This window comes from Zalophus californianus, chromosome 6 (assembly GCF_009762305.2).
Source record: "Zalophus californianus isolate mZalCal1 chromosome 6, mZalCal1.pri.v2, whole genome shotgun sequence".
NCBI lineage: Eukaryota > Metazoa > Chordata > Mammalia > Carnivora > Otariidae > Zalophus > Zalophus californianus.
Window position 1 is genome coordinate 139,097,123 of NC_045600.1, and position 15,104 is coordinate 139,112,226.

At 39.1% G+C, this 15,104-nt stretch overlaps 1 protein-coding gene across 3 annotated transcripts in view; it reads right to left on the reverse strand.

Annotated features, from left to right (window-relative positions):
• NTRK3 (neurotrophic receptor tyrosine kinase 3) overlaps positions 1-15,104 on the reverse strand; it is a 410,029-nt gene that overhangs the window by 21,853 nt on the left and 373,072 nt on the right. Inside the window, exon 17 of one of the 3 annotated variants that reach the window (XM_027570490.2) lies at positions 2,171-2,212. The exons of the other annotated variants lie outside the window; for them this stretch is intronic. Within the exon in view, the coding sequence (XP_027426291.1) occupies positions 2,171-2,212 (42 nt within the window). The remainder of the gene's footprint in view (positions 1-2,170; positions 2,213-15,104) is intronic. 3 annotated transcript variants of the gene reach the window in all.

Sequence of the window (15,104 nt, forward strand, 5' to 3'; positions counted from 1 at the left end):
AAACGGACAGGTCAAGAAGACAAGATAAATGAAGATACATTTTAAAAATATAGATAACGAGTTTTAATTGATAGATATGAGTATGGCAATTGTGTGTCTTTCAGCCTCCCTAAAAAGTTGAAAATTATTTTCAATTATCTGAAACAATAAAACCAATCACATATAATACCTCAAAGGAAAGCTGAAATGCCAAGATAAAAACCACAGTAAACATAAAATAAAAATGAGAAACATTTTCTGTGCCAAATAGAAGTTCACAACAAAAGAATAATTTTTTTAAAAGTTTCCCTTTGGGCAATTAAAAAACTACTTGGTAAAGGAATAATTGAAAATTAAATGTAAAACTATTTATTATGATAATTAAATTTGTATTCATTGAAATCTATGAAATATAGCTAAAGTAATTTTGTTAATTATAACATGTAAGGACTTATTTTTAAAATAGTTAATAAATTAAAATATGATTCAACAACAAAGGTAGTAAAGACCAACATGACAATAGAAAGAAAGAGGAAATACATAATAAAGATAAAATGAGGAATTGGTATAAAAGAAAGCAAAGCAAAACAACCAACCAAAAGGGGAAAAAATTTAAAAGGAGACTTATCTACACAATTAATTAATTGGTAGTCCTTTAAAAGTAATATAACTCTTTGGCAAGGTTAATAAAAGACAGAGAGGAGACAAATGTAAAATGTTAACAATATTACAAGAAATTTGAAAACAAAGATGTCATAATTCATTTACTAGAAAAAATTAATGAAAAAAAGAGAGAAGTAGAAAATTCAAACACAAAAAAACAATTACAATTGTAGTAAAAATTCTATACATTAAAAAAGTACAAGGTCCAGATGATTTTGGGGAGTAAGTTCTACTAAAATGTTTGATCCTATTTATACTTTCCCAAAGCCAAAAATAAAAAATAAAAAAGTTAGAAACTTTCCCAATTGACTTTCTGTGATTTGAATACTTCTGATGATAAAATCAGTCAAACATAGCATATAGCCTTAAATACATGAGTATAACCATAGATATTTTATCTATATATGTGTAAAATTATCTGTTATATTCATAACATTAATGAATAAAATATTATTATATTGAATCAGCAAGATATTACAAGAACTCCATATTATAACTCAGTAAGATTTATAATAGAAATGCAAGAATGCCTCAGCCTTAAGAAATCTAGTGTTTAATTCCCTAAAGAGGTAGAAGAAAATCCATCCTTCCAAAAGATGCCAAAATTTTCCAACACATTTTCCTGATTAAAAGCCCAAATTCATTAGTAATAGAAGGTAACTTCCTTTATCTAAGACACTGACTATTATACGTGCTAATAAAACTTTAGAAGCACAGAAAAGTATCTTCTATCACTGATTTTACAGAATACCATTGAGATGGTCCTAGCCAATGCAATAAAGCAAAAATAAAAACAAGGTAGAAACATTGAAAAAGAAGAGTCAAAAACCATTGCATGCATATGATTAAGACTTATTCAAGGTATTTAACTAAAAAGCAATTAGAATCATTATACAATTTAATAAGCCACCCAGATATAAAATGAACCTACAAAAATCAAACTATCCCTATACACCAGTAGTAACAAATTCAATGGAAAATAAGATTGTTTGTATAATAGCAACAAAAATAATTATAACTCCTAGGCATAAACCTTAGCAGAAAATGTACAAGTTCTAGTTAAAGTATTGAAAACATAAAAGAAGATCTTAATATATGGAAAGATATGTCATTTCCTTGAATAGGAAGACTCGATGACATAAATCTCTCATTCCTCCCTCAAATTAGTCTGCAAATTCAACACAATCTAAACGAAAACCCCAATGGAATGATGTATGGAAATTGACAGAATGATACCAAAATTTGTCTAGAGGAATAAATACTTGATAAAAACAAAGGTATATTTGAAATAGAACAACAGGGGAGATTTACTCTATCAGATTGCAAAACATATTATCAAACTACAGGAATGAGCACACTGTGTTATTGGCATAGATATAGACAAATTTCATCGATCAATGGAACAAAATAGAGAGTCCAGAGGCAGACCCATGTATAATATCAGAATTTAATATATGAAATGATGGGTTAGTAATCAAAGTGTTGGGACAATGAACTATTCATTTGAAAAGTACACTTAGATACCTACCTCACACCATATACAAAAATCATTTCCAGATGGATTAAAGAGCTAAACATAAAAACAAAACAATAATAATATTAGAAGAAAACTTAGAAAAGTATCTGTATAACTCAGGAGAAGAAGGCCTTCCTAAATAAGACACATGTTCAAGAAGCCATAAAGGATAGGATTTTAGCGATACAACTTGTAAAAACCAAACACTTTTTGCATGGCAAAATACAAAATAAGTATAGTTAAAAGACAAATGACAGAGGAAATATTTGCAATATATGTAACAAAGAATTAAAATCCATATATCATAAAGTGTTCCTTTAGTTTTAAAAAGCAAACCGACCAAAAAAAAAAAAAAAAAATGAGGAAAGGGTAGACCAGATGATCCACAAAAGGGCTACAAATGAGCACAAACATATGAAGAGATGCCAATTAAAACAACAAAGAGACACATTTTTGAATGTCATATGGGAAAAATTGAAAAGATTGATACTATCTAGTGCCTGAAAATGTACAAGGATAGAGTTATTCTCAGGTGTCCTTGCTAACTTATCTGCAGGCAGCTTGGCAGAGTCTGTCCACACTGAAGATGCTGAGTGCCTTTTAACTCAGTAATTTTACTTCTAGGAGTCTTAGAAAATATTTGCTCCTATAAGCAAAAATAATTGGTTGAAGGGGATGCTTATTTCATTGTTTTTAAGGGCAACAATTTGTCCATCACTATACATATATTTGTAGTAGTTAAAAGAAATATAGTGGAGTAAGTGTAGTGATATGTAAATAGGTCTAAGATACATTAAATGAAAACACAAGACATTAAAAATATATATATTAGCATTCTAATTCATGTAGAAATGTGTCTACATAAGCAAATACATTAAAAGGGAATAATGCATAAGTCTGTAAATGCATAGAAAAAGATCCAGAAATAGAGTCATTAAACTAATGTTTCCTCTGGAGAAGGAAATGAGAGTGAGTACTGACCAAAGAGAAAATACCACCTTTTTACTATATGTATTTCTATGCTGTTTATAATTTCATCATGATCATGTGTCACACTTAAAATGTTTAAAAACTATAAAAGGAAAAAAGTTAACATCTGAGTAAAGGAAAACCAGTGGACCTAATTTCTGTAAGTTCAGTATCAAAAGATGATGTTCTGTAAAGAAAAAGTACGTTTGTGTTAGAATTTTGTAGAATAGCTTATTTGACCTGGTTTCTTGATGAAAAAAATAAAATACAGAAACATTCCTCTTTATGAAAAATTTCAAGTCATGGATTCCTCCAAACTGATGCTGGTGTTTGCCTCATTTAATGATTTTATACTCAATACAGAAGAGGTATTCCAGACTGAAATCTCCAAATCTACAAAGAGGGAGTAATTCTAGTGTGCTGGTGTAAACCTTGATGAGTTTAAGTGTCTGGGAATAAAAGTATTAGAAGGGTATTAACTGACTACAGGGACCCCACTAACAAAAATTTTATCAAGATGTTCACCATCAATGTGGGTGAAATTTATCAGGCGTTCCCCTGGAAGTGGACTAAAATATTTCAAGAGGTCAGTAACATAACAAAAAGAGCAATAAATTGGGAGTCAGAAGCACTGGGTTGTGATGTGACCTAAGACAAGCACTCAACCTCTTTTTCAATGTTCTCATCTTCAACATAGGAATCAAGCAATGCCCCTGCTTAAAGCAAGATGAGGTATGCAAAATACCACTGAGTATTGTTAAATGCAAAAGTATACACATAAAGTGCAATGACTATTCACTATGTATGTCCTTACATGCTCATGGGCGGCATAACAAACCTAATTTCCTGGTTTCTATATTCCCATAAAGACCCACCTAGCCTACACTGATTTTCCTCCAGGAAAAAAAAAATCTACATCCTTCTTCCACATCAGAGAGAGCTAGTCTGGGAAAGCTAGTGGTTAAATCCTTCACTGGCAAGAAATATTGACAAATAGTCCCATATGGTAAAACCTAATCAGACAAGCGATGGGCTGACATGATAATCTTCATAAGAATAATGCCAATGAATGCACACTGAGTACCAGCCACACATCCTTCATTTAATCCCATTCTATATGATCGAATTCCCTATTATCCCCATTTCACAGATGAAAATGAGGTAACTTGCCCAGCCACTGCCTGAGAAATACTAGCTAATGATCCAAACTCCCGTGTTACATTAAAGACCCGAAGGCTGAGCTTTGAAACAGGAAACATACAGGAAAAAGGCAAAAATTCTAAGAAATGATTCTGGAAAGAAAACAAGTACTTGAAGATCTTTGGATTACACTACCTTGGATGCCATCTTCCACCATCTGTATTATCATGGATCCCCCGTGTTGTCAGCCTGGTCATCCATCATAACATTGTTTTTCACCTAAGGCATTAGCAGGCACTGATGATTACTGCCCAGACCCAATATTCCATTAGCGGCTACAGAAGGGTGGCATTCTAATTCTAGCATCCCCTCTGCATACACTCGCTGAAAACCTTCTATAAGTAAAAAAGTTCCCTCATTAACTATTTGATTATACAGATAACACTTCATATGGAAAATGCCTGGCCCTCTCCCTTTATTTATCAGTGCTCAGAATAATGAATTCATTCCCTAGCATCCTCCAGAGGTGACCAGTAAGAGGTTTGGTTTAACTTGGTTTGGTTTGGTTTGGTTCTGACAAGTATTATTGACTCCTGTATGTGCGTGTTTGTGGGGGGCGCGGGGGGGCCAGTATGTCTTTTAACACATTGAAGTGTTTCAACTTACTGTAACTGCTCTTGTTGATGCTTACTGTTCCATCTTTGGCCAGTGGCAGCCTCTTAAAGTTGCTGACTCTCACATATCCCCAGTAGTCTTTGATAGCATCCTTGCTTCTGACATGAAAAAAATATTATAGGCTCATCTTGTACCTTTGTTGCCCCAGCCCTAGAAGTGGCCATTTCTCCAAGGAGCCCTGGATCCTTTGGGTGGACAATGGGATATTTAGAGACTACACTATGGATGCCAGGAGAGTTCATTGCTATTGGGTTGGTCATTATTTCTAGGTGTTTATAATGGAAGTAACAAGGAAAAACTTTTAAAAGAAAATACATTATGAGTTCATATTGATTTTTCCAACTCAAATTTAGGATTACAGAGCTTTTACTTAACCTCTTTGATTTTATATCAGTATTTTTCCTTATGCTGAGAATCTTGAGTTTTAAATTAGTAATATTATGTAGTTGCTTTATCCTAATATATGTTTATAAAATACATATAATATACTTAATATACAGTTAGGCTTATGTGTTTCATTTTGCTTTTTATTTTGAAGAATTGGTTTAATTCTACAAATTGAAATGTTTATAATGATGTGAAAACTGTGCCATGGTTTCAAAGCTAAAACCAACAAAGTACACCAAATCCAAGTCTGATACCATCTCTGTCCACTCTCCCCACTGTGATTTCCTCCTTCCCTATAGGTAACCATTTCTTTTGGTTTGATTTTAGTTTATTCTTCCATTGTTTTTAACATAAGAAAATACAGGTTATGTTCATTTTCTTCATTCTCTTAGATAAAAAGTAACGTACCTGTTGTGTACTTTACTTTTGTTCGCTAGGGTATTTGTTCCTTTTACAGTTCTCTAGGACCCCACCGAGCGTGACCATGCCACAGTTTGTCTAGCCAGCCCCCGACTGATAGGACTCAAGTGTTTCCACCTTTTTATTATTGTCAATAGGGAAGGTGCACTTTTTACATATATCTCGGGTGACTCCTCACCCCATAAAGAATAATAGCCTAGAATTCCTATTCAGTGTAACATGCAAGATGTCTGCAGTGCCCATTGAAGTGGTTCCAATCCAGGATCCACATAATTTGGAGACACATGAAGTTTTTCCAATGGGTACCCAGGCAAGGAAAGCGTTGAAGGATTTCACTGATCCTAAACCCCCATATGGATTTTTTTTTCTAACATTGACTGAGCACTCACTATGGCAAAGCAATCCCCCTTCCCAACTGTGCACACACATGTACACTTGCCACCTCCAGAGGAAATACAAGTCTCTCACTCATCCTAAATCTCAGGGGAGAAAACCTACCGAGTACAAACAAATAAACGCTATGAAATACTAGTACGGGTGTTGTAAATGAATGTCTCTAAGAGGCTGGAAAGCAAATCCTTTTGGCGTCGAGTCGTTTCCAATTCTTTTCAAACAATTGAAGGGGGACAGACTTAAAGGATGATCAGCTAAGCGGAGATTAAAAAGAAATTTTGACAAGAGGCCAATATGAGAGGGGAGCCTGGGTGGTTTAGTCATTAAGCGTCTGCCTTCGGCTCAGGTCAGGATCCCAGGGTCCTGGGATCGAGCCCCGCATCGGGCTCCCTGCTCGGTGGGGAGTCTGCTTCTCCCTCTCCCTCTGCCCCTGCTTGTGTTTCCTCTCTCGCTGTGTCTTTCTGTCAAATAAATAAAATCTTAAAAAAAAAGAGGCCAATATGAGATTTTAGGCAAAAGACCTAACAACAGTTCAAAGAATTGAGTCACATTGCAATAACAAAACTCCTTCCTTTCCATCTATTAGTTTAGTGTAAATAATGTTTCTCAGTTCTTAGAGTTATATAAATAAAAAACAGGAATAGAATTGATCCTGAACCTTCCTTACTTTAGCAATAAATAATATGCATTATGGACTAATGGAAAAATATGAGATGCATTTCCAAAAATCTCATACTTCTTTTCATTCGTATTCATCAAAGTTGTGCTATAAATGCATTATTTTGATCTGCTGCCTACTTCTGTGTATTGCTAATAATTGTAATGATAACTCAATCCCAAAACTGTTACCATCTAGGAACTAATGGTTATCAGACATTAAAAATTAAATTTAAATATTCATACATATTTTTGTCACACTAAATTATGATAGAGTGGCCAATAAAAGGCTTTCATGCATAAAAATATAATACATAAGGATAGAACTTGGTAGGGTAACTGGAATGAAAACATAAATTCAGGAAGAAGAAGGAACCCTGTAAAACTGACTGTTTAAGCCCTTGTTCATGTGTTTAATAGATGATGTATCAAATTGCTCTGGTATTTAAAGTTCATTAGATACATTACAGAAGTGATGTATTTTTTTTTAATGCCAATATTTACAATAGTCTGGAAATGGCATCGTTTGCAACTATTTGAAATTACATTGAAGATTTTATATAGCAACTTACAAGGTGCAGGGGACACGTATAGGTGAGTTTTCAAAATTCTTTTAGGGGCATCAAAGGTTTGAAAACCACAGGTCCAGAGACGGAGCCCCTAGCGGTGTGAAGTTTGGAGTCTTGTCTCTCTGCCTCAATTCTCTCCTCAGGGCGGTATCCCACTCACCTCGTCAGCAGTATAAGGGGAGAGGATGCAAAAGGTGGAAGCAAGAGCCGCCGCCTCACCTCCAGCCCGGGGTGCCTGCCGAAAACCCCCAAGCCCCACTCCTTTAAGTCCTGAGCCCTTGCTGCCCACCCTGCCCTGGGGGCCAGGAGTGGTGCGACTGAAGGCGTGAAGAGCTGAAGGAGGATCTCAGGCCCCATTTCCAAGGAGGGCAGGATGTCCCGCTGCACAGAGCTCTTCTGGGGGGTGTCCCCCCACCCACCTCCCCACAGCCGCCTCTCCTCTCCCGTCCTCCCCGAACAAGGCACTGTCTTGCTCTTTTCCACAGAGAGACACCCACTCCCCTGCAGGCAGAGGAATCCCACCGCTCTGGGTGAAAGAAGAACTCTGAGCTCTAGAAGGCCCCTCAGGTCTCTCCGTCTAATGGCACAGAAAAGGAGGCAGCTGGTGGGTTGCAAAGACCTCACAGAAGCCCGCTTCTCTCCCAGAAGTTCAAAACGGCCATGCTTACGGGACTCTGACAAGGTATAAAGGAGGCAAAGTGACCCATATTTCCCAGATAAAGAAACCACGACGCAGCAAAGGTGAGCAAACACGAATTCACAGGGCGCGATATTTCTGGAACAAATGGAAGGATTCAAGCTACCTCCGTAATCCCTAATCTGTATGGGCCAAGTCAAAGTCTGTTAAAGTCCATGAGAAGGGCAGTAGCTTTCTGAAGAGTTGTAAAAGCTTTGCGATGGACATTAATGGCAAAACAGCTTAATCACAAAGATTGCCATTTATCGTCGGTGTCATTTTTTTTTATTTATTCAATTTTAATCTTTCTTGATTGCATGTCTCAGCACATAGAAGAACCTCCATGTGCATTAAGAAAAAGACAGAAAGCTTCACATGTGCACTCTCCAACCCCTGGAAATTCTCCCAGTCTCCCTCAAGCCCCAGTGGCTATGTCTCTTAGCTTCTGCTCTGGTGTCCAAGCGAATCATCAGCCAAGGCTGGTAGTCACCTTGAACATGCCCCCAGCAGTAGGCCAGCAGCCATCACTACAATCTTTAGAATCATTGCCACCCTTGTTCCAGAGGGCCTGGGGTTTTCACACACATGGGCTGCACACAAATACATACACCCACGTATCCGGACGAGGAATGTTTAGACGAACATGTGTGCGTCATTGTGCATGGTAGAGTCATAAATACAAACACAGGCCTGTCAACCATGCCCTGATCACACGTAGCTGGTGAAATCTCCCTTGGAAGCCTCTTGAAATAAATGGCCTAACCGTAGGAGGAAAGATGCAAAGTCCTCCTCAAATGTATCCTGTCTCTAAGACAGCAAAAATAAGTGGTTCCACTCTAAATCAGTTGATTCACTCCGCTGATGGCTTCAAAACTTCAGAAGGACATAATGGTCCTTCCTGAATTAACCCTACTCACTGCCTGCTCCCCCACCGCCGACAGCTGGGCGCTCTTAAAAGCTCCCTCACCACATATGAGGGAGGCCACCAAAGCCTTAGAAATGGCAGTCTGCCCTTGCAGATCGTCCCCTATTCTACCCACCCACCTCCTTTCCCTGATTCTCTCTCCCCTCATTTTCCCCACTTGGCTGTTCTGAATTTACAGACCCTGTGTTTCCAACCAGCTTTTCACTCCTCTGCCCAGCCCCGTTGGCCCACTCCCCAGACATGCTGCTTTGGTGTGACAGCCTGTCTTCCTTCCAGGGTGCTCTTTGGAGGACCAGCCCTACCTGGTAACTGGACCCACTCCATCTCCCCAAATCCAACATTCATCAGAATCCAGGGCTCCAAAGGAGAGCTTCAATGCTAAAGCTGTACATCAGGAACATACAAACAGGGAAAGGCCTTGGAAATGACCTCACCTGCCTCCAGGCATGAAAACCTTGGCCGGAAGAGAGGCAATGACTTGCCCAAGGTCACTAAGAAAAGTAAATGAAATGCAAGTCCCCTAGAGTCTTGTTCTTGTTTTCAGTGTAAACGTATTCCTAGAGAAAAGCATATATACATACAGGGATGCAAATCAAAAATATACGGATTGAGTTTTTTTTTTTTTAGGATTTCATTTTATTTATTTGACAGAGAGAGACAGCGAGAGAGGGAACACAAGCAGGGGGAGTGGGTGAGGGAGAAGCAGGCTTCCCGTGGAGCAGGGAGCCCGATGCGGGGCTCCATCCCAGGACCCTGGGATCATGACCCGAGCCGAAGGCAGACGCTTAACAACTGAGCCACCCAGGCGCCCCATATATGGATTGAGTCTTACAAATCTTAAATTTCAGTTCTATAGCTTCTTTGTGTTCATCCTGTTGCGTTTAGACTTTTGGGTCACCCAGTAGAACTCTGTTTCCCCAGTTGTGTGGGCGAGGCCTTAGGGATGTAATCATCTGAATATTCATCTGATTTAAATCTGATTAAATCTACAACAGGGATGTGTGCAGTCACAAGGGCACGTCTGTCCGTGGCTTCACTCCAGTTATAGAAATTCCATGGATGAAACACTTACATAAGACACTGAGATTTTCGGCGGAGCAAGATGGCGGAGGAGTAGGAGACCTAGATTTTGTCTGGTCTCAGGAATTCAGCTGAATAGGGATCAAACCATTCTGAACACCTACGAACTCAACAGGAGATCGAACAGGAGAGTAGCAACAACTCTCTGAACAGAGAAGCGACCACTTACTGGAAGGTAGGACGTGCGGAGAAGTGAATCCGAGGCGATATTCGGGAGGATAAACGGCGGGGGAGGGGCCTCCGCCGGCCGCTTCTGGCAAGTGCTAGAGCCGCGGAGCACAAAATCGGACCTTTTAAAAGTTGGCTCGGCGGAGGGACGTCGCTGCAGTGGCTAAGCGGGGGGTGGAATCCTCCCGGGACAGTGTGGTCTCAGGACCCTTGGGGTCACAGAGAGACCGGGGGTGCCTGAGTGCGGCAGAGCTCCCAGGTGTCGGGGCGGGGAAGCCGGCTGCAGATACGGAGCAGAGTCACGGGCTCTCAGCTCGGGGTTGCCATAAACTGTGATCTGCGGCCCAGTCGGGGCACGGCTCCCCCAGCAAGGACCCAACAAGCAGCAGATCCGGGGAGACTCCCCTTCCTTCCCGGGGAGGAGCGGTGCGGGAACGCACTGCAGGGATCTGCTGGATTTGGAGACTCCGAGTGGGGTCGGGTGCCAGAGATAGCAACGCTCGATCACAGGCCGGGTGAGCATGGAGAGCGGCCGGAGACCGGGGACACGGGAGTGACTGCTTTTCTCTGGGGGCGCACTGAGGAGTGGGGCCCTGAGTTCTCGGCTCCTCCGGGCGGAGACTGGGAGGCCGCCATTTTCGCCCTGGTCCTCTAAAGCTGTGCCGAGAGCTTGCAGGGAACAAAAGCTCCTGAGAGCAAACTGGAGCAGCTTCCTTAGCCCGGACCGACAAGGGCGGGGCAATTCCGCCTCCGGCAAAGACATTTGGAAACCACAGCAACAGGCCCCTCCCCCAGAAGATCAACACAAACAGCCAGCAAGCCAAGACCAAGTTGATCGATCAAGGAGAATAGGAGAACTCCAGCGCTAGGGGAATACTGCACATAGATTCATGGCTTCTTTTTTTTTTTTTTTTTTTTTTTTTTTACCATGATTCATTATTTCATCAAAGTTAATTTTTGTTGACTTTTTTTTATTTTTCTTTTTCCCTTTTTCAACCAACATCTTATAAATCCCTTTTTTTAAAAAAAAAAAAAAATTTTTTTTTTTTCATTTTTAGAGTCATATTTTATCCCTTCATAGTAGTTATCCTTGTTTTTGGCATATATATATAAGTTGTTCTCTCTTTAAAATTTTGAGGTACAGTTTCTTCTAACAGATCAAAATATACCCTAAATCACTAGTGTATGGCTTTGTTCTAGTCTCCTGCCTGATCACATTCTCTCCCTTTTTCCTTTTTTTTTTTTTTTTTTTTTCCTTAAATCTTCTTTCTTTTTTCAAACAACTTATCTTACCAAGTCCTTTTATAAAATCTTTTATAATTTTCATCTTTACAGTCATCTTCCATCCCTTCATTGTATCAACCCTTATTTTGTACATATATGTCTTTCTTCCTTTAAAATTTTAGGAGGCACTTTTTTCTAACAGACCAAAATACGCCCAAAATCTAGTGTGTGGCACTGATCTATGCACTAGCCTGATCATATTTGATCATATTCTGCCTTTTTTGAATTGTTTTGTTTTTGTTTTTATCTTTTTTTTCTTTTTTTTTTCTTTTTCTCTTTCTTTTTTCTTTCTTTCCCTTTCTTTTCCCCTGGTTTCAGGTCTTTTCTGATTTGTATACAGTATATTTGCTGGGGACGTAGTAAACCTGTTAGCCTTTTGTTCTCTCATTCATCTATTCTCCTCTGGACAAAATGACAAGACGAAAGAAATCACCTCAGCAAAAAGAACAAGAGGTAGTACCGTCAGCCAGGGACCTACTCAATACGGACATTAGTACGATGTCGGACCTAGAGTTCAGAATCATGACTTTAAAGATACTAGCTGGGCTTGAAAAAAGCGTGGAAGTTATTAGAGAAACCCTTTCTGGAGAAATAAAAGAACTAAAATCTAACCAAATCGAAATCAAAAAGGCTATTGATGAGGTGCAATCAAAAATGGGGGCACTAAATGCTAGGATAAATGAGGCAGAAGAGAGAATCAGCGATATAGAAGACCAAATGATAGAAAATAAAGAGGCTGAGAAAAAGAGAGAGAAACAACTACAGGATCACGAGGGCAGAATTCGAGAGATAAGTGATACGATAAGACGAAACAACATTAGAATAATTGGGATCCCAGAAGAAGAAGAGAGAGAGAGAGGGGCAGAAGGTATATTGGAGCAAATTATAGCAGAGAACTTCCCTAATGTGAGGAAGGAAACAGGCATTAAAATCCAGGAGGCACAGAGAACCCCTCTCAAAATCAATAAAAATAGGTCAACACCCCGACATCTAATAGTAAAACTTACGAGTCTCAGAGACAAAGAGAAAATCCTGAAAGCAGCTCGGGAGAAGAGATATGTAACCTACAATGGTAGAAACATTAGATTGGCAACAGACCTATCCACAGAGACCTGGCAGGCCAGAAAGGACTGGCAAGATATCTTCAGAGCACTAAACGAGAAAAATATGCAGCCAAGAATACTATATCCAGCTAGGCTATCATTGAAAATAGAAGGAGAGATCAAAAGCTTCCAGAACAAACAAAAACTAAAAGAATTTGCAAACACGAAACCAGCCCTCCAAGGAATATTGAGAGGGGTCCTCTAAGCAAAGAGAGAACCTAAAAGCAGCAAAGAGCAGAAACGAACACAGACAACAGACAGTTAACAGTCACCTTACAGGTAATACAATGGCAGTAAATTCATACCTTTCAATAGTTACCCTGAATGTAAATGGGCTAAATGCCCCAATCAAAAGACACAGGCTATCAGATTGGATTAAAAAACAAGACCCATCGATATGCTGTCTGCAAGAGACTCATTTTACACCCAAAGACACCCCCAGATTGAAAGTGAGGGGGTGGAAAACCATTTACCATGCTAATGGACACCAAAAGAAAGCTGGGGTGGCAATCCTTATATCAGACAAACTAGATTTTAAAACAAAGACTGTAATAAGAGATGAGGAAGGACACTATATCCTACTTAAAGGGTCTGTCCAACAAGAAGATCTAACAATTGTAAATATCTATGCCCCGAACATGGGAGCAGCCAATTATATAAGCCAATTAATAACAAAAGCAAAGAAACACATTGACAACAATACAATAATAGTGGGGGATTTTAACACCCCCCTGACTGAAATGGACAGATCATCTAAGCAAAAGATCAACAAGGAAATAAAGATGTTAAATGACACACTGGACCAAATGGACTTCACAGACATATTCAGAACATTCCATCCCAAAGCAACGGAATACACATTCTTCTCTAGTGCCCATGGAACATTCTCCAGAATTGATCACATCCTAGGTCACAAATCAGGTCTCAATCGGTACCAAAAGATTGGGATCATTCCCTGCATATTTTCAGACCACAATGCTTTGAAACTAGAACTCAACCACAAGAGGAAAGTCGGAAAGAACTCAAATACATGGAGGCTAAAGAGCATCCTACTAAAGAATGAATGGGTCAACCAAGAAATTAAAGAAGAATTAAAAAAATTCATGGAAACCAATGAAAATGAAAACACAACTGTTCAAAATCTTTGGGATACAGCAAAGGCAGTCCTGAGAGGAAAGTATATAGCAATACAAGCCTTTCTCAAGAAACAAGAAAGGTCTCAAATACACAACCTAACCCTACATCTAAAGGAGCTGGAGAAAGAACAGCAAAGAAAGCCTAAACCCAGCAGGAGAAGAGAAATCATAAAGATCAGAGCAGAAATCAATGAACTAGAAACCAAAAGAACAGTAGAACAGATCAACGAAACTAGGAGCTGGTTCTTTGAAAGAATTAACAAGATTGATAAACCCCTGGCCAGACTGATCAAAAAGAAAAGAGAAATGACCCAAATCAACAAAATCATGAATGAAAGAGGAGAGATCACAAGCAACACCAAAGAAATACAAACAATTATAAGAACATATTATGAGCAACTCTATGCCAGCAAATTAGATAACCTGGAAGAAATGGGTGCGTTCCTAGAGATGTATCAACTACCAAAATTGAACCAGGAAGAAATAGAAAACCTGAACAGACCTATAACCACTACGGAAATTGAAACAGTCATCAAAAATCTCCCAAGAAACAAAAGCCCAGGGCCAGATGGCTTCCCAGGGGAATTCTATCACACATTTCAAGAAGAATTAATACCTATTCTCCTGAAACTGTTCCAAAAAATAGAAATGGAAGGGAAACTTCCAAACTCATTTTATGAGGCCAGCATTACCTTGATCCCAAAACCAGACAAAGACCCCATCAAAAAAGAGAATTACAGACCAATATCCTTGATGAACATGGATGCAAAAATTCTCACCAAAATACTAGCCAATAGGATCCAACAGTACATTAAAAGGATTATTCACCACGACCAAGTGGGATTTATTCCTGGGCTGCAAGGCTGGTTCAACATCCGCAAATCAATCAACGTGATACAATACATTAACAAAAGAAAGAACAAGAATCATATGATCCTCTCAATAGATGCAGAAAAAGCATTTGACAAAGTACAACATCCTTTCTTGATCAAAACTCTTCAGAGTATAGGGATAGAGGGTACATACCTCAATATCATAAAAGCCATCTACGAAAAACCTACAGCGAATATCATTCTCAATGGGGAAAGGCTGAGAGCTTTTCCCCTAAGGTCAGGAACGCGGCAGGGATGTCCACTCTCACCACTGCTATTCAACATAGTATTAGAAGTCCTAGCCACAGCAATCAGACAACAAAAAGAAATCAAAGGCATCCAAATCGGCAAAGAGGAAGTCAAACTCTCACTCTTTGCAGATGATATGATACTGTATGTGGAAAACCCAAAAGACTCCACCCCAAAACTGCTAGAACTCATACAGGAATTCAGTAAAGTAGCAGGATATAAAATCAATGCACAGAAATCAGT